The 19,817-nt window shown below is 44.4% G+C and overlaps 1 protein-coding gene across 4 annotated transcripts in view; it reads right to left on the bottom strand.

Annotated features, from left to right (window-relative positions):
- Positions 1-19,817, bottom strand: part of Mettl24 (methyltransferase like 24) — a 130,264-nt gene that overhangs the window by 48,448 nt on the left and 61,999 nt on the right. For all 4 annotated transcript variants that reach the window (XM_057762312.1, XM_057762313.1, XM_057762314.1 and 1 more), the window contains one exon: positions 16,381-16,609. In XM_057762312.1, the coding sequence (XP_057618295.1) occupies positions 16,381-16,609 (229 nt within the window). The remainder of the gene's footprint in view (positions 1-16,380; positions 16,610-19,817) is intronic.

Genomic DNA, 19,817 nt, shown 5'->3' with positions numbered 1-19,817 from the left:
TCATTTGGTTCCCATCCTGCAAACCCTGCCAAAACGGTAAGATTGAGACAGATGCGCCTACTCCAGGTACATGGAAACCAAGGAAAGTAGGAGGACGCACCGGGAGTCTCAATCCCGCCTCACGTGACATTGTACCCATTTGTAGTAAGACTGGAGCCCTCCGCATTCCCAAAGCCACACCAGCCCTTCTTCTCCATAAAATACAATCACAGCGTGTTGTGTGACTACCCCTTGTTCCTTTTTCTACCTCGTGTGAGTTCGTTCACTGCATCATATCCTCCAGCGGTGTATCTCCTAGGATACATGATGCCGTTGCATGTCTTGTAATAGGGAAACTGAGGCACGACAGACTTGGCGACTCAGTGAGGAAGCAGTGAGGAAGCGGTGAGGAAACAGAGAGGATGCTGCAGATGGCAACCAGGTTTGGAACTTTTTCCTCGGACCTTATTCAGAGCAAGAGGTGGGAAGTAACAATGAAAGCCTGACTGTTCAAGAGCTCTCCATACGAGAGGCTCCTTTCTCTGAGGAGTAAATGCGCTCTGCAGCTGTGACAAAATACTCGTCCATGAGCCAGGGAAAGGGCAAAATGATTTATGTTGGCTCATAGGTCAAAGGTTTCCGTGTATGGTCAGATTTATTTTCCGTGATGGCTGGTGGGAGAGAGAGTGAGTGTCCCCATAACCTCTCTAAGGTGCTATTCCCAGGGACCTAACTTCCTTCTCCTCTCTAAGCTTGGTCCTGGCTTGCCATTTGAATCAAGTGCTTTTTGTGGTTGGGATTATTTGATTATTATGAGCTTTGCTACTGTTTGGATTTATTTCCTGTTCTGTTCCATCGTAACAGCAGAATCTGTGGACTGCATGACCACCTGCGGGTGACAGCAGATCCCCAGGCCCAGACTGCTGTTCCCACACAGGCTTGTCCATCAGAGTTTCTGCCCCAGAGCACAGCAAGGAGAACACAGTCACGGAACCCACAGCTTAATCCAGATGCACTTAGTTCTCTCTCTGGGGCTTTTCTAGCCTTTTGTAGGCCTGTGCTAGGAGTTAAACACAGGATGGCTTGAAAACAGCAAGAGGCAAGGCATTGTGCCCTGCAGGGAAACTCACTATTGTAGATGAGTGAGCAAACCTTAAAAAAGAAAAAAGAAAACCCCCTCATTTCCTAAGCGTGGACTTGCGAAGTTCTGGGCTCACGTTCCAAAAAGCCTTACCCACGGGGTCGGCCGCAGACTGATGAGAGTGAAAAGACAGCTCAGCTTTTCCAATTGCAATTCCGAGCCTCCAATGACTCATTACTGCTACATCACCACCGGCTGATTTCACAGAAACACCGAACCTTCGTGATTAAATAGTAATTCCACAAGATGAAGCTGCCGTCAAATGCACTGAATGATAAATGGCATGCGGCTCCCTTTGAAAAAGGAAGGTAAGAAAATTTAGATCGACGAATGCATTTGAGCCTAAAATAACCTTCATTGCACCATAGCTGGTTTTCGGTAAGCTGTCTCACCCAAAGCTCATCTGGGACATTTAGCAACCTCCAGTAGAGATCTGCAGGCTTGTGCCCACTGCTTACTGATGCGGTACCCACTAGGACTGCACCAGGTTGGTTCAAAAGATTAGATTGAAGTTCTAGTGCCCTCCACATCTGGCTTAGCACGGTGCGGGAGAGCACTCAGGTTGGCAAGCTTCCTAGGCTTTGCACAGGTCAGGAGACCCTATGGAAAGGGATCTACTGGTCAGCAGCACGGCTCACTTGGTAAGACATGGCTCAGATCAAGGTTTTTAGCTCAAGGGTAAATCAGTAGTCACTTAGAACTCAGGCATGCCTGGGCCTTGAGCTAATGGGGTGGGCCAACTCAGGAGGATTTGTCCGAGGATAGCAGCTCAGACAGAAACCCACAAGCTACAGGTCAAAAATGACCCATGCTATAGCATGTGTCCCTCGTCCCACCTTGATAAGAACTTGCACTGAGTGTGGAAAATGACATGAGCAGTGTTACGTGGCTCAGTGCTCAGCCTCTGGGGAATGTCTCCTGGGTTCAAGTCCCAGCATTGTCCATTGCTATGAGGGTTCCTCAGGTGCTGTGTTTTGCTCAGTGTGTTACAGACCTTGCTACAGAAAGCATAGCTTCCCAACTAGGATACCCAGCACCATCTCAGAACATGCTAGAAATAGAGCACCCAGGTCCTCCTCTGACCTCCTCTAACACTGTCATTTCAATCAGATTCCAGGTGGTTAATTCATACATTACATTTGAGAAAGTGATGGAGGAGGGTCATTTGTCTATGTGTTACTTTCATTGGTTAATAAAGAAACTGCCTTGGCTTTTGATAGGACAGCAGCTTAGATAGGTGGAGTAGATAGAACAGAATGCTGGGAGAAAGAAGGCAGTGAGGCAGATGCCATGGATCCAGCTGCCACGTCAGACATGCTGAATCTTTCCCGGTAAGCCACCACCTTGTGGTGCTACATACATTAATCGAAATGGGTTAATCAAGATATGAGAGTTAGCCAAGAAGAGTCTAGATATAATGGGCCAGGCAGTGTTTAAAAGAATACAGTTTCCGTGTTGTTATTTCGGGTGTAAAGCTAACCATGCAGGAGCTGGGCGGGATGAACAGCAGGCCTGCCCGCAGCTCCTCTTTCTACAAGAAGCATAGTATGGAATATGATTTGTAGGCAATGTAAACATCTCAAAATCATTCATTCCTGGTATTTTAAATACGTGGTAGGAAAGATACCTAGTAAAGGCAATCCATGGGCATAATCTAGATGACTCCAAGAGGTTGGACTTATTTAAAGAACACAGGAATGAAGATACAGAAGTGAGATATACTCCTGCCCCATTTCATCCGCAAAGCAAAAAGGAATAAGATGACTTCAAGGAAAGAAAAGGGAAGAACAAATGAGACCTCGAAAGCAAGAAGAGCATCTCATTCACATCACAAGCAGGACTGAGGGCAGGGTCCACTGCCTTCTGTTTCCAAGCAGATGGCAGTGATGTTGAGACTTCTCTTCTACACTGAGAAGAAGCCCAGGCAGGGCCTCCAAGACAAAAGCCAGAGCCACTGCCACTGATTAAAGCCAGGGCTAGGGTGGAGCTCCCTAGATCTAGAAAAGAATCTGAAATAAATTTCCAAATACCACTGGCTGAAGATCTGGCCATTGCCCTAAGGAGAGTTCAGGAGAATAAAGACACTCTAGTAAACAGCAAATGAGGCAGATTTCAGATGGTTCAGTGATAGCATATTCCCAGCATCATTGAGGGGAGCCCCCTCAATGCTTGCATAAGACTAGGTCCTGGAGGTTACTGCAAAAGCACTAAGCAGTGAAGGATGAGCCAATAAGGAAAGAAAAAAAGAAAAGCCAAACCCAAAATCTTCCACTTAAAATGAGTCAGCAAATTAAAATTCCAAATTACACACAAGAGTCAAAGAATAAGAGCAAAGACAACCTCAACACCAAATGGACTGTTATTCGTTCCAAGATTAATTCTGTTGAACAGTCTGCCTACAATTGGTGTGTTTAGGATGCTCAGAGGACTCAAAAATAAGATCTGCTTTCACAAGATGTAAGCAGTGGAGATACATTTTTAAATAGAACATGCACAACTACGAAAGAACAGATGGACAGGAAAAAACCCAATTAAAATCTTGAAAGTAAAAAGTTTTTTTTTTCCTAGTAAAAATATCAATAAATGGTATAAACTTTGTTCAGGACACAGTTTTAAAAGAAAGAGCTGAAAGCTAATACTAAGGCATTTACTCAAAGTATGAGAATAAATGGTATTTTAAAATATGAAAAAGCAACTAAGGGAGAAAGATGGGAGACTGAAAGTCTCCAGGATGCATCCCTAAGTAGCTCCAGAAGTAGAAATAAAGGAAATGCAGAAGTGTGTTAGCTATCATTCTGTAACTGGGACAAAATGCCTGAGACAAAAGACATAGTGAGGAAAGATCGTTTGGGTTCACAGTTTCAAGAGTTCTCATGTATGGCGATCAATTCCCTTGCTTTTAGGCCTATAGTGAGACAGAACACCAAGGAAAGAGAATGTAGCTGAAAAGGCTGTCCCATGGCAGCCAGGAAGCAAAAGAGAAAGACAGAAACAGACCAGCATCCTAATAGTCCTTTGAGGGCAAGTTCTCAGTGGTTTAACTTTCTTCTACTAGGTACCACCTCTCAGAGGTCAAGCCAAGAACCAAGCAGTGAGGACGTCTCCCAGTCATGTCAACCTGAGAACCAATCAATGAGGTCCTGCCCAGTCAACCTAAGGACCAAGCAGTGAGGATGCCACCTGGTAGTGTCAAGCTGAGGACTAAGCCTTCAGCACACGAGTCCTTGGGAGAACACCAAGATCTAAACCACAGCAAGAAACCCCTGAACCTATTTTAACTTCTTAAATATTCACAAGGCACAAATTTCAAAGGGTGCAGTATAGCGTCTCTTCCTAGGTGACTCATCCTCCATGGAGGCAGAAGACCTCCCCAGGTTTTCATTTCTTTCAGGGAGAGGCTAGGAAAACAAAACCACTGTGAAAACGGTGGAACGGCAACAACGTCCATATTCTTCTGTACTTTTCCTTTTTGGGGCATAATTTACATGCAATATGGTGTAGGAGGTCCTTCTGTATTTATGTTGCTTTCATTGGTTATTAAAGAAATTGTCTTGACCTTTTGATAGGGCAGCACTTAGGTGGGTGGGGTAGACAGAACAGAATGTTGGGAAGAAGGGAAGTGTGGCAGATGCCATGAATCTCCTGCCTGAGACGGACGTAGGTTAGAATCTTGCTGGTAAGCCACAGTCACTTGGTGATACACAGATTTAATAGAAATGGGTTAGATCAGGATGTGAGAGTTGGCCAAGAAGAGGTTAGATATAATGGGCCAGGCAGTGTTTAAATGAATACGGTTTCTGTGTGATTATTTTGGGTATAAGATAGACGGGTGGGATGGGACCAAAAACCGGCCCGCTCCTCATTCAACACAATAAAGCCATACATTTCAAGTGTGCAACCTGAAGACTTGCGACATTTGTGAATACCATATAAGCCACCAACACATTCCAACACAGAGCATTCACGCATCTGAAAGTCCCCTGTGATCCCCTCCATCCATCTCAATTCCTTTATCAATGACTCTAGGTCATGGCTGGTCACTTTCTGCCATAAACTCACAGGGTTTTTCTTTTCTAGAATCTGGATAAGCAGAGAACTGCACACTTTGTACCCTTTTATCCAGTATGGAGTCTGCAAGATGGGTTCATATCCTATACATTACTAAGCTTATCCCCCCCCCTTTTTTTTATTTTTGAGCTGTATTCAGTCTATATGGGTGGTAAGGCATACGGCATATTGTTTTTTTCAATATAGTCCAACCGTAACCTATTTATTCAAATGTTGTATTAGTTATTTTTCTTGTTGCTGTTATGAAGCACCTAACAAGAGGGGACTTAACAGAGAAAGTGTTTTGGACTTACAGTAGTAGTAGGTGTAGCCCTTTGTGGTGGGGAAGGCAAGATGGTGGACTCATAGGCTGTTTGCTCACATCTGGGGCAGATTAGAGCGCCATGCTGGCCTTCATCCCCTTGTATTCCGTCTGGGTCTCTAGCACATGAGATGGTGCCACCCACATCAGGGTAGACCTTCCTTCCTCAGTAATTCTTTCTGGGAAGATGCCAAAGGTGTGTCTACTACATGATTTTTAAATCAGAGCATGTTCACGATAAGATTAAGCACCACATCTGTTGATACACATCTGGACTGCCTCAGTTAGGGCTTACATGAACTTTCAAGCACAAGTCTCTGCGTGGACATCTGTGCTCAATTCTCCTGCATAAACACCTGGAAGTGGGCCTCTGGGTCTATTAGTAAATACAGGTTCAACTGCATCACCAACTTTCCATGACTTTACACATATCTGAGATAGCCACCTTTGTAAAGAAGGGTTTGTTTTAGAGGTTTTCATGCAGGGTTGATTGGCCTGGTTGGGTCCTGTAGGTAGCAGATCATGGCAGGTGAAGCTGTGTACTTCACGGCCAGAGCATGAAAGAGGAAGAAGGGCCTGTGGTCCCAGCAGCAACACCAAGGGCCCACACCTAAGGCCCTAAAGACCTCCCACTAGTTGCATCATTTTCTAATTGTGCCACAGGCTGGAGATCAAGCTGTAAGACCTGGGCCTTTGGGTACCATTCCAGATCTAAACTATAGCACTGATTTAACACAAAATTGCCAAACCCTTCCAAAGCGCTCCCATTCCCATCAGGAATGCCTGAATGGTCCATTGTCACCCTCATTACTGCTCTTGTCCGTGTCTTCACTGTGTGGCTTTGGTGGCGGTTTGGTGGTTCCCTCATTGCTGCTCTTGTCTGCCTTTCACTGTGTGGCTTTGGTGGCGGTTTGGTGGTTCCCTCATTACTGCTCTTGTCCATGTCTTCACTGTGTGGCTTTGGTGGCGGTTTGGTGGTTCCCTCATTACTGCTCTTGTCCATGTCTTCACTGTGTAGCTTTGGTGGCGGTTTGGTGGTTCCCTCATTACTGCTCTTGTCTGTCTTTCACTGTGTGGCTTTGGTGGCAGTTTGGCGGTTGGTGGATGTTACAGTAGCATCTGTTTTGACTCCAGCTTTCCTTCCCCCTGGTGCCTAGTGGAGTTGAGCATCTTCTCGTGTGTTTTTGCCTCTCCATATCGTCTTTGGGAAAGTGTCAGTTCAGATCTTTTGTCTAGTTCTGAACTGGGTTGCTGATCACCCCACCCCCAACTTTCAGTGTAAATATTCTTTGTACATTCTGCATGAAAGGTTTAAAATCTGATATGCTGTGGTGAATATTCTATCTCAGGTTTTATGTTCTCAACAACATCACTGGATGAGTAGAATATTTTATCTTGATGAAATACTATCTTTTTAAAGTGTTTTTTTTTTTTAATCTTAACAACTGCTTGCCTGAGATGGTTCAGTGTTTAAGAGAATTGGATGCCTAAGATGGCTCAGTGTTTAGGAGACTTGGATACTCTCCGGAGGATGCAGGTTCAATTCCCAGCACCCACATGGCAGATCATAACCACCCATAACTTCAGTTCTAGGGGATCTGACACCTTCTTCTGGCTTTCTTGGGTACCAGGCATGCACATGGTGCACAGTCATACATGCAGGCAAAAACTCATGCCCCCCCTCAAAAAAATTAAAGATATTAAAGACACACCTTTAATCCCAGCACTTGGGAGGCAGAGGCAAGTAGATCTCTGTGAGTTCAAGGCCAGCTTGATCTACAAAGAGCATTCCAGAACAGCCAGGACTACACAGAGAAATCCTGTCTTTAAAAAAAAACAAATAAAAAAAGAAAGAGAAAGAAAGAAGGAAGGAAGGATGGATGGAAGGAGGGAGAGAGAGAGAGAGAGAGAGAGAGAGAGAGAGAGAGAGAGAGAGAGAGAAGAAATATTTACCAATCTCAAGGTCTTAAACATTTCCTCCAAAATTTTCATAACTTTTCCTTCCATATTTAGGACTATTTTTTTTTTTTTAGTTAACATCCCAGCTTTGACTAGAGAGACCTCCTTTCACAATAGGTGACGGCGAATGCAGACCCATAACTGGTTGGAGTGTCGAGTATACATGACTGTGAGTGCTTAGCTGTAGATAAATCACATCTATTAACCTCCCTGCCTCCAAGGCTCAGGGAACATCACGGAAGTGCAGACAGAAAAAAAGTAAGGGCTGGTTGATGGGAGGAGGGGGGCTGTGAAATGCCAGCGTCTGGGCCTGACATCGCTTTGTGCACGTCAACTCACAGCAACTGTGGCTAGCTGCATAATAGCAAGCCAGTGAAAATTCTAACACGAGGAAGGGAGTGTCCCCTAGGCTCTGCTGGTAGACAATCTCTTGATAGCGGATGGCTGCGGAGGGAGGGAAATCCCTCTCCTTTGGGGTCATGACTGCTAGTGGGCTGCCGGGGCTTCTGTGGGTGGCCCCACACTGATGTGCATATGGGTAGCACCCATGAGACTCAGAAAGTTACCAATAATTAAAAATAGCGTTGGGAGGGTACAGAGTAGGGGGCACTAGAGAAAGGTAGAAGGTATGATCAAAATACATTATATAAATATTTTCCATACAGATATCTAATAGTTCTGACAAGATTACTATAAATGCTATCATTTTCACTGTAAAATTATTTTAGCACTTTACCAAAGTTCATGCATGTATACACATGCATGCATATATGAATATATGTGTGTGTGTTTGCAAGTTCTCTTGACATTCCAATTGTATTTATCCACCTATCTGTACATCAATACAATATTATTTTTATAGCAAAAACTTAAATTTTAGAATTGACTATTGTAGTCCATCTAAATTTGCTCTTTTCCAAAACTGGCAGGTTCTTTGCTCTGTGAGTTCCTTTACTTTATATGTATCAGAAATTGTTCCATATCAGTACATAAAAATTTGCTGTATTCCTTATCACTGGAGCATCATAAGGAGTCCACGAAAAGATACGCAGTATTTCAGTTCACCAATCCCACATGGCAGAGTCATCCATACACAATGCTGCAGACAGCGGACCTTGTTCACGCATGTGACGTCACACACGTGGGCACCTGAGTATGGAGACTCACAGAAGCGGTCCAGGTTCACTCTTGCCAGTCTCGCCTGCAGAAAGGCTGAACTGGTTCATGTTCCTGCTGCTGTGTGACGTGTGACTTGATGAAACACACAGGTGCGGTTTCAGCCTGCATTTCTCTCTCTGTGAGAAAGTTTGAGTGATTTTTCCTGAGTCCTCTGTACCTCTTCTTTGCTGTGAACTGTTTCTCATCACTGTTTTCTCTATTATTTTTGTCTTTAGTTTTTATAACATTTTCCCCCCAGTGGATCCAATCTGGAGCCTTGTGCTCCAGACCACTAAATATACTAGCCCCTCAAATGTTTCTTTATCTCATTTAAAAAATCTTCTAAACCATTTCAATAAACTTCATTTGCAAAAACTTGCAAATAAAAATATTACACAAAAAAAATGACCAGATCCAAAGTCTACTCACATCAATGACCCTTTCTACGGTCCTCACAGCCATTCGGAAGCTGCGTGCACAGCACAGAGGAGAAGAAATGCTGTTTGATTTCAGAGCCCATGTTCCCTCAAACAACACAAACCATAGACAAAAACTGATGTTCTAGAATGCTCTCGCTTGGGCAGGCAGAAACTACAGTTCTCTTAGAGTCCAAGGGGACACTGGGCTGGAGGAATAGTGGCAGGAGGAAGCAGGGGCAGAGACCTGAGCTGACAGGGAGGAGGCCGAGTCCCTCAGAGCCACCTGACCAGACAGCCCAGCCCGGGGTGGACATCTGCTCATGGGAAACAGATTCCAATTAATTCTCAGCGGCTTATTCATTCTCTCTGTGGCGCAGTATTTACTTTCTACACAGTAGCCAGTAAAGCTGTTCCATGCCCCAAGGCAGGAACGAATTCTTTCAACCACATGGAAGGACCAAGTGCCCTTTAGCTTCACACAAAGCTTTCGCGAACAACTCTTGCCTGAAATTAGTTGTAGTTAGCAACGTCCAGATGCACCTACGGCATAGTCTCCCTGAGAACAATGAAAGAAAAGTCTCTGTAATATTTGGTTAAAAGTCAGAGGCAATGTGGATCACGATTCTTTAAATTCACTGCAAGAGTTTAAGTGACGCATTTAATCCCAGTACTGGGGAGTCGGCTGTCTCTCCCTGTACTAGTGGGCAAGGACATAAGATCTCAGCTGCTGCTCCAGCGCCATGATTGCTTACCTGCTGCCGTGCTCCCCACCATGACGATCGGGACTCCAGCCCTCTGCAGCTAGAGTCCCTAATTAAACATTTTCTTTCCTAACTTGCCTTAGTCATGGTTTTTTGTCACAGCCATAGGAAAGTAGCTAAGGCACATTCCTTTACTGTTTGACAGTGAGAATTCCTCCTAACTGCCATTTTGCTTAGTCTGGCCTTGCTATTGCTAAACTAGCATTCTTTGGGGAAATAATTACTCATATACATGTTTATAATGTTTATACTTTTATATACCATGTATGTTTTTGTGTTTTATCTATATCTTTGGATAATAGTATATGACTAAATTTATTTCTACTCTGAGATGTCCTGAGACTCACAAATTTAATCTACTTATATATATTGCAATTCTGGCATAAAAAAAAAAAGAGTTTAAGTGACGACCCCTTGCCAGGCTTTCGACTGGAGACTTCCACACTGTGTTCTCAGATCTAATTCTCCAAACAAGTCACACGTAATTGAAGCCGGTGTTGTTTAAGATGATCAAAGTGGCCAGAGAGGCCAGCTGACTTTTCCAGTGCCAAATGCTAACAAGCTAACTTGTGGGTCAAGTCTTGATTAAGACCTTCTTTGAGGTAAGCACCCAGGAAGCTGCCTTTCCTTCCTATCAGCAGTGGGGTCAAGACTGAAGGTCATACTAGGGAAGATACAGGCCAGGAGAAGCCATCCTGCCTTCTGGGGGTTATGTATTGTTGGATAAAGTGCACCAAAGAATGAAATTTTGTGTGAGATCTTTGTCATAGGCTTGATTTGTTTGCTTGCTTTTCTTTCAAATGACTGGAACTGTCAGGAGCGAGCTGATCAGCTGCATGACTGACAGCTGTCAGACAGCCCTTTTTTGTTGCTACTGTGGTTGCTAAGGAGCCCAGTAGGGGATGATTCCAGGAGCACTGAACTGAACAGAGAATTCTCAACAGAAGAAGTTCAAATGGCCAAAAGATACTTAAGGTCATGCTCAACCTCCTTAGCGATCAGAGAAATGCAAATCAAAACAACTTTGAGATATCATCTTACACCTGTCAGAATGGCTAAAATCAAAAACACCAAGGATAGCCTTTGCTGGAGAGGTTGTGGAGAAAGGGGTACCCTCATCCATTGCTGGTGGGACTGCAAACTTGTGCAACCACTTTGGAAATCAGTGTGGCGGTTTCTCAGAAAAATTGGGATCAACCTACCCCTGGACCCAGCAATACCACTCCTGGGAATATACCCAAGAGATTCCTTATCATATGACAAAAGCATTTGTTCAACTATGTTCATAGCAGCATTATTTGTATTAGCCAGAACCTGGAAGCATCCTAGGTGTCCTTCAATGGAAGAATGGATGAAGAAAGTGTGGAATATATACACATTAGAGTACTACTCTGCAGTAAAAAACAATGACTTCTCGAATTTTGCATGCAAATGGATGGAAATAGAAAATACTATCCTGAGTGAGGTAAACCAGACCCAAAAAGAAGATCATGGGATGTACTCACTCATAATTGGTTTCTAGCTATGGATAGGGGGCCTCTGAGTCTATAATATGTGGTCCTAAAGAAGCTAAACAAGAGGGCAAACCCAAGGAAAAACATATAGTTATCCTCTGGGCTATGGGAAGTAGACAAGAGTGCCGGGCAAAAAATTGGAATCTTGGGGGTAGGGTGGGATGGGGGTAAGGGGAGATGGAGAAAGAAAAGTGTGAAGGAGAGGATGAGGGGAACTTGGGGAAACGGGATGATTGGGGATATAGGAAGGTTGGATAGGGGAGCAGGGAAACTCATATCTTAGTTAAGGGAACCACCTAAGGGTTAGCAAGAGACTTGAACTTGGGGTGGCTACCAGATGCCCAGGGCAATGTCCCCAGTTAGTTCCTTGGGCACCTGAGGATAGGGAACCTGAAATGAACCTATCCTATAGCCATACTGATGAATATCTTGCATATCACCATAGAACCTTCATCTAGCGATGGATGGAGATAGAGACAGAGACCCACACTGGAGCACCGGACTGAGCTCCCAAGGTCCTAATGAGGAGCAGAAGGAGGGAGAACATGTACAACGAAGTCAGGACCACGAGGGGTGCACCCACCCACTGAGACAGTGGGGCTGATCTATTGGGAGCTCACCAAGGCCAGCTGGACTGTGACTGAAAAAGCATGGGATAAAACCGGACTCTCTGAACATGGCGGACAATGAGAGCTGACAAGAGGCCAAGGACAATGGCACGGGGTGTTGATCCTACTTCAGGTTCTGGCTTTGTGGGAGCCTAGACAGTTTGGAGGTTCAACTTCCTAGATCTGGATGGAGGGGGGAGGACCTTGGACTTTCCACAGGGCAGGGAACCCTGACTGCTCCTGGGACTGGAGAGGGAGGAGAAGAGGAGTGGGGGGAGGGGGAGAGGGGCGGGAGGAGGGGGAGGGAAATGGGAGGCGGAGAGGAGGCGGAAAATTTTTTTTTTCAATAAAAAAAAAACCACAACAGCAACATAAAAAAAAAAAAAAAGAACTGAGTCTGAATGGGAACCAGTGCTTCTGTCTCCACCATTCTCAGATCCAGTAGGGCTGGAAAGGACATTGGTACCATCCCACCAGAGACGGGCGGCAACTCCAGCTTCAGCCCCGTTTGTCATGGCCATCATGGGAGCTGTCAGTCAGTCAGCTCTTGTGTGATTTCTCCAACTGTCGTCATGGTAGCTCTGTTTTGACGACCTCTGCTCAGGGAGGCTCCTGTCCAGCCACAGGTGCCCCGAGGAGGTCTCCTTCCAACAATATAAACCAACAGTAGCTTTCAGGGCCACTACCCCAACCATGGCTTTTGCTTTGAAAAAAAAAAAAAAAAAAGCTTCATTTATTAAGAGCCACTCCAGGCACTTGGAATCAACCCTTGGAAATGTTGTTTCAGCCATGACAGCATCAGGTGAACGGTCACAGGCACTCCAGAAGTCACCCAACACCTTCAGTCAGGTTGGGCACTGATTGCCTCCGTGACAGGCCCAGTATGATCTTCGCAGACTGTGTGAGGGAGGGTGCTGTGGCCAGAGGGCTATGAGCATGCGTGTCAGGCTGCATCAGCAGGCCGCCTCTCGCTCTTCTGATGAGATCTCCCCCCTGTACCGTCCTACCACGCTGCAATACTAGACATCCACAGAGTGCCTTTCCTGAAGAGTCACATTGCCTACTTTGTGGTCTTTACGTTGGAGAGAATGCGTTGAGCTGGCTGCATGAAAAGCAGCAACTCCCTGGGCTCAGCCTCAGGCGTCCCCAGTAGTATCTAAGGGCAGCAGATGAGTTCCAGAGGATGGCCCGGAACCGAGGCTGAAGCCGACTGAGGCAAGGACAGACGGCAGAAGTGTCTCTATGGAGAACTGAGACCCTGGGGACAAGACTCAAGGCGGCGCAAGGGAAAGACTATGGAAAGCTGAGAACCGGAAGCAAGCCCCAGTCACTGCAGCCCACTGCCAGGGAGTGCAGTGCCTCTGGTTGCTGCGGGGAAGCAGAGCTGGATGCAAAGAGCAGAGGGTCCCGATCCCCGTAGCCCAGAGCTTCTGGCACCAAGAGAGCTGCAGTTTAACAGCCACATTTCCCACCCAAACATGGCAGAAGAACCTTTAGCTGGATGCTAACAATAAGGATCATAATTTATCATTTCCAAGCCCGGATCATGTAGGAAATGCTGAGTATGCGATAAAGAGTTTGGGGGAGAAAAACCACACGGTAAAATTAATAAGAGCAGAATCCTCGGGTTTAATCTTCATCTGCTCTTGAAAAATTCACAGCCTTAGTTAACATCAACAACCATTGCAGCACGGGCTAGACAGTAAATTATGCCCAGAGAGACTGGGTCCAGGTGATGTTACCCCCTGGCAGACAGGGCTTCTGGTCCAGGGCCGCCTTGCTGATGCAGCTGCTTCTGCATGATGCTTTGCAAAGGCTTTGTTGATTTATAGTTTGAAGTTAAAATTAACAAAGAGTTTCTACAGCAGCACACGAGCCATATGCATCTTTCTGTCACTCTCTCCAAATACGGCCGACATTTGCTCCCACGTCCCTCGCTTGACTAGAAACCAGGTTTGGATGCAGAGAAGAAAAGAAGAAGGGAAACAGGCAAATACGAAAATGATCACAAAACCATATGAGATGTTTTAAAGTCATCAAAGCCCTGTGTGGCTTCTACTGCCGCTTTCAGAATCAAGAAACAAAGGGGTGGGGATAGTGATCTTTCGAGTGTTTTGCTCTCTCTGCCTCCCCTGCCACAGCCATGTCCTGTTTATCAATGTCTGCACACACGGGGAGGAACGAAAACAGACCACGCTCTCTCCAGCCGCAAATGAGGTTTCCTTCCATCTGGCACTGCGTAGCCCTCGGAGAGTGTTTCCAAGGGAAGCAGTCATTCAATGGTGGCTTAGTGTTTGTTGTTTCTGTTTGAAGGCATTCAGCCAAAGAATCTTTGAGAAGGAGACTGACGGCTCTTCCGTCCCTCAACGGTGAATTTTCCTTGAAGCATCAAATCCATACCTGGCAATTCTGAGGCAGATCATTTTCATTGTTATTACTGCTTTTAAGAAAAAAATAAACCACCGTAGGAACAAAAGCAACCCTTGATCTCTCCTCTTTAAGTATCCTTGTAAATGCTTCTGCTATCTAGGGGCAAAATGCTCCATGCTGCCCCCAGAAATGTTGGCCCACTACAGCTCCCGCGAGCTGGTTGCTTGCAGTTCAACTCTGTGTCTCATTTTCCTAAAATACACTCTCCGTAGGAAATGTGCTTGGATGAATTACATGCACACATAATTTTTTCAAAGCTTCATTTTATCCTCTTCTCTAGCAAATCTTTTGCTAAAATGTATTGAAGAATGCACAAAGGGCTTTGACCTTAACCTCCTTTGCCTACTCAGTCTTGTCTCAGAAGAGCGAGGGTGGGCAGGACTAGCAAGTGAGCCACAGAGAGCAGCAATAAAGCTCTTTCCTGAGCACAGAGCGGTTCCACTCTGCGAAGAACCTAGACTTGACATGTTGGGAAATTGGTTTGTGATTTTCAGAAGTAAAGGAAAACAGGTTTGCAAAAGCAGGAGTGGTAAAAAGAATAAACTGGAAGTGAATTCTGAAAAACGCCTCCGCTTCTCACACTTATTAAAAATTTAGTAGCCCATGAAAAAAAGTTCTATTCAGAGATCTTACCCGAAATATTGTAGCTAGGAAGCATTAAGGTTCTTCACTGTTGGATGCTGATTGCTCTTAGTGGCAGAAACAAAGTACAAATGGCTAGACCTGTGTCAGAGGAGCAATAACTTCCTCAAGGCTGTTCTCGGAAAAGTTTTGACTGTCTGATTAAAGGGAGTGTGCTGGCTAATTTTGGGTCAACTCGACACTGGTCATTTGGGAAAAGGAAACCACAACTGAGAAAATGTCCCCACAGTGACCTGTAGGCAAGCCTGTGTGCATTTTCTTGATTGACGTTGCTGTGGGAGGGTCCAGCACAATATGGGTAGTGCCACGGCTGGACTGGTGGTCCTGGGTTCTATAGGAAAGTGGGCTGAGAAAGGCTTAGGGAGCAAGCCAGTAAGCAGTGGCTTCTGTCTACATCACCTCCTACCTCCAGGCCCCTGCCTTGCCTTCCTAGCCAGACTCCCCTGAATGATGAGCTCCAAGCTGTAAGAGGAAATCAACCCTTTACGCCCTGACTTTTTTTTTTACAAAGGAGAGGAGAAAGATGAGGGGGAGAGGAAATGGGTAATGCACAGGGCAAGTCCTTTTATTAAAGATCAAGAAGTCAATTCAAACTTAAAGTCCCCCACACCTTGTCTCACAGATGGGCTCTTATTCTGACATGTTTTAAATTACATGACACCTCATGGCACCATAGGCTAGGACAGGTCAAACTCACTTAAGGAGAGATGGAGACCAAAAAAGGCAATTGCACCCAGAACCACCTCTTTAGAGTCTGCTTCAAAAATGCATTAGCTGGGGTATATGAAGCTAAAACTTGGGCTCAAGGAACATTGTTCGAAGATTGAGTTTCTTTATGCTGTTCCTTCACAATGGGGTATTTGCAGATATTTCACATGCTTTGACATAATTATATAAATTGCAATGTACACGATGTCCATTCATTTTTGGAACGTAGATCTTACTCAGAGCTACATGTGGGTTTTGTACTTTAAGAGCCAAAATGTCTCAAAATAGCAAGTAACTTGAGAAATGTAAAAACCAGTGTTTTTCCAAACATAAACATAAGAAGGATTATTTTTGCATATTCAAGGTTAAAATAAGCAGTTTAGTTTTCTGGAAATTTTCGATAAACTCCTAAGTATGCTGAAGTCTCTGTGAGAAGTAGCTTCTTAGTCTCTTGTCTCAACTTAGCCATTCTTAACATTCCTTAGGAGCAACGAAACTCTGCAATTCAGTGTCAACAGCTCTAGAATTCCCCGACATGTCTACAGGTCAGCTCTATAAACAATGGACAGTGACCAGCAATATTGAAAAGTAGGATCTTCAGCTTTCCAGCATTATTAGCCATGCTTTTCATTTTCTTAATTTGATGGGTTTATTCGCTTTATTTAATTGTGAATTAATACGGGAAGTCTCACCTTGTGATGACCAAATTCATTCAAAATGCTTCCCAGTTTTCTGGTGTTGCTACGTGGCTTTTGAGCAGCCACAGCTGGATGTGGATCCCGCCAGTCGATGGACAAACGGTGATGCCAGAGGCGCTGGCTCTCCAGAACGTGTGCTGATTTGACACTAGGATCAAAACGATGCACCTCACACCCATCGTTGGCCATGCTCACCTCAAAGTCTGTGTCGTCATTCCCCAGCCTAGAGACCAGAGGAAGAAAATAAAAACAAAAAAATACAATGAAGAAACGTTAGATGAATAAATTGACAACTCTGATGGCATTTTTCCTAGTTTCTGCTTTAGAACATGTCTAATGTACACATTCAATGAACTTCACATACACATGCTCTACACACACATGCATGCTCTATACACACACACATTCCCTACACACACATACACATGCCCTACACACACATGCACATTCTATACACACATACACATGCCCTATGCACACATATGCTGTTCTATACACACATACACATGCCCTACACACACATGCATGCTCTATACACACATACACATGCTCTTCACACACATATACACGCTCTATACACATATACACATGCTCTTCACACACATATCCACGCTCTATACACACATACACACGCTCTTCACACACATATACATGCTCTATACACACATACACATGCTCTCACACTCATATGAATGTCATACACACATGTACACTTGCTCTACACACACACATACACTCATGTACTATAGACCAAAACCTCTGGATAACAGAAAACTAATCTGTTAAGTACAGATCACAAAATCACTAGCTAAACATGTAGGCTCATATGAAGAATTATTATATTTTATTAGCAATGGGGCAAATAAGAATACCCTCTAGCTTCAATATGCAGACTACGAGCTATATAATCATGGAGGCTAGGGATAGAGTAAGAGACTGGGTAGCAGTCTCCCGAAGAAGAAAAAATAGAATAGAGAGTAATGGAGAAACAGGGGGAAACTGGAACAGGATTAAGCAGAGAGGGGGAAGGAAGAGGGGAGTAGGGGAGGGAATATGGAAAATTAACATTAAGAGTTGTTTGAGAGGTCATATGAAATCCTACTATAGTAGAATCTTCAAAAAACATATACGTATGTGAAATAAATCTAAATGGAGTCACTAAATAATGGAAGAGACCCAACTAGACATCATTTGCCATCAAGTGAAACCTCCAGTTCCAGAAGAGGGTTACGTTTAGTTGAGTTGCTGGCCAAAGGGGTCCCATGGAAACCCCAAACAACTTGGCTATTGCCAAACCATTAGTTGCTCTCCACAAACCGACTGTAAGGCTGAAGACACTAACCATCTCGTTGAACACAGAGAAGTTGAGAAGGTTCCTAACTAGTGCCTTAACCCCTCCTAACTAGTGTTCATGGTACTGAGGGTTCTCTGCATGCTACTAGAGGAGAAAGGTACACAGCAATCCAGCTACAAACGCTGTGATCTACAATGGTGACCTGTCTGCGTGATACGCTTGTGCAATGCTAACACAAATGTGAGAGTAACCAAACACTATCTCTTTGGACTTTAGGCCACTCCCTGAGATGGAACCCATTCTCAATATTTCTTAGGCGGCCTGGAACCTGAGACTAGATAGGCCATGAACCCACAGGAAAGTCAAGTACTCTTGTTCTGCTAAAGGCTCATAGCAGCCAAATGACTCCTATTGACCTTCTGCTCTACACAAAATTCGGTGTTTCACCCAGCCGCCACCAGAAAAGCTCCCTTCAACAGTAGATGGCAATCAGTACCGAGAGCCATGACTAGACAATGTGCAGAGTGGGCAGCATCCTCTCAGGATTCCAGGAACAATGCGGAACGTACATAGGAACTCACAGAGACTGTGGCAGCATCACAGGGCTTGCCCAGGTCTAAGTCAGAAGGGGTCCCAGCACTGAAATGGGAAGTGGTCATGAGTGCTCATCTCTAACCCAGAAGGCTATGTCCAATTGACAACCACTTACAAAGGAAAAATTAATTTTCTTCAATTGAGGCTCAACAGGGTGTATAAGTCACACTTAAAGGAAGCCTCATGCCCAGCGGTAAAAGACCAGTGTAAAACTAACTCAGTGGGATTTTGCTATTGTTTTATATTGCTTTGTTTGGCAATTCTTTTTAACTCTTACTGATCTTTTGCTTGTATATTATGGTTTCCGATCTTATATTTTTATGGGTTTTGTTTTTGTGTTTTGTTTCTGGTCTTCTGTTGCTCTTTCCTTGTTGTTATCATTGTTATTGTTTGTTTTTATTTGCCTGTTTTCCCAAGAGAGAGAAAGAAGGTGTGGAATGAATGGGAAGCTGGGGATGATCTAAGAGGAGTTGGGAGAGGAGAAAACATTGTATGAAACAAAATTTATTTCCACTAAAAATAAGAATATCCACTAGTCTCAAGAGAATTTTCTCAGTAAAGACTAAGAAAAGACTAGGATTCCCTCTAGGGGAGCTGCATTCTAATAATTTGTGCTAATTTGTCTCCATGGTACTAAGCGTGGCGCTGGACTTGTGGGCAGCTGTTGTGTTCTTTTAAAGTAGTGCAGTTAAAAAAAAAGGGGGGGGCAAACATATGCGCTCTACTAGATTCAGAGCACAGGAGACAATCTATACCCTAGTCTGCAACAATAAGGGGAAAATTATGAATACATTATACCTAAATACCTAGAAGGCAGTATGTCACGTAAACAGTTCGTATGCTTATGAACACTAAGCCACTAAGAAAAAATTCTTGTTTAGTGTAAGAATCACCACATTGATTCTAACACCAATTTAAATGGAAAACACGAAATTAGCCAGAAGAGAGTCATGTTTTCATGATAATTAAGATTTCTCTGCCAAAAACTCTATGATTTTGAGGGGCGGGGAAAGCATTGCTATGCAGCCCCTAGTCTTGAACTCACAATCCTCCTGTCTCAGCTTCCTACTGCATGGAATACAAGCATGTATAATGATGCTTAGTTCCAAAGTCCTATGCTTACTTGTGATTGAGGCTAGCAAAGCCCAGAATGTCTGTAATACACTGACCAAATCCAAACTAGTACAGAAGACCTCGATTCTTTTGGGTTTACTATTTCAGGCTGCCGCACAATCTGGGCACACACAAAAATAAGAGCAAACAACCGTTCTGCGGGTTTTACTTGTCTAAGATCACTTTCATCTACATAAAACTTCACGGTAGCCCTATTTGCCTTACTCTTGTCCTTCGCCCGTCTATGTCGCTCTCTTCATCACCAGACGCCCTGACGTGCCTTTCAGCTTATGACGTCCCTCAACCAGATCTCCTTCATCCACCTTGGTGAGACTCAGCATTCCCATTTCTGCTGCCTGAGAGGTCTCATTGCGTATTTCTTCCTTCAATACAGCCCGCTTCAGAACCCTCCCTTCCTCCCTCGCTCCCT

Source organism: Chionomys nivalis, chromosome 2 (assembly GCF_950005125.1).
Source record: "Chionomys nivalis chromosome 2, mChiNiv1.1, whole genome shotgun sequence".
In the NCBI taxonomy this organism is placed as follows: domain Eukaryota; kingdom Metazoa; phylum Chordata; class Mammalia; order Rodentia; family Cricetidae; genus Chionomys; species Chionomys nivalis.
Note: the sequence above shows the minus strand (reverse complement) of the source record. Positions and strands in the feature narration are given on the sequence as shown.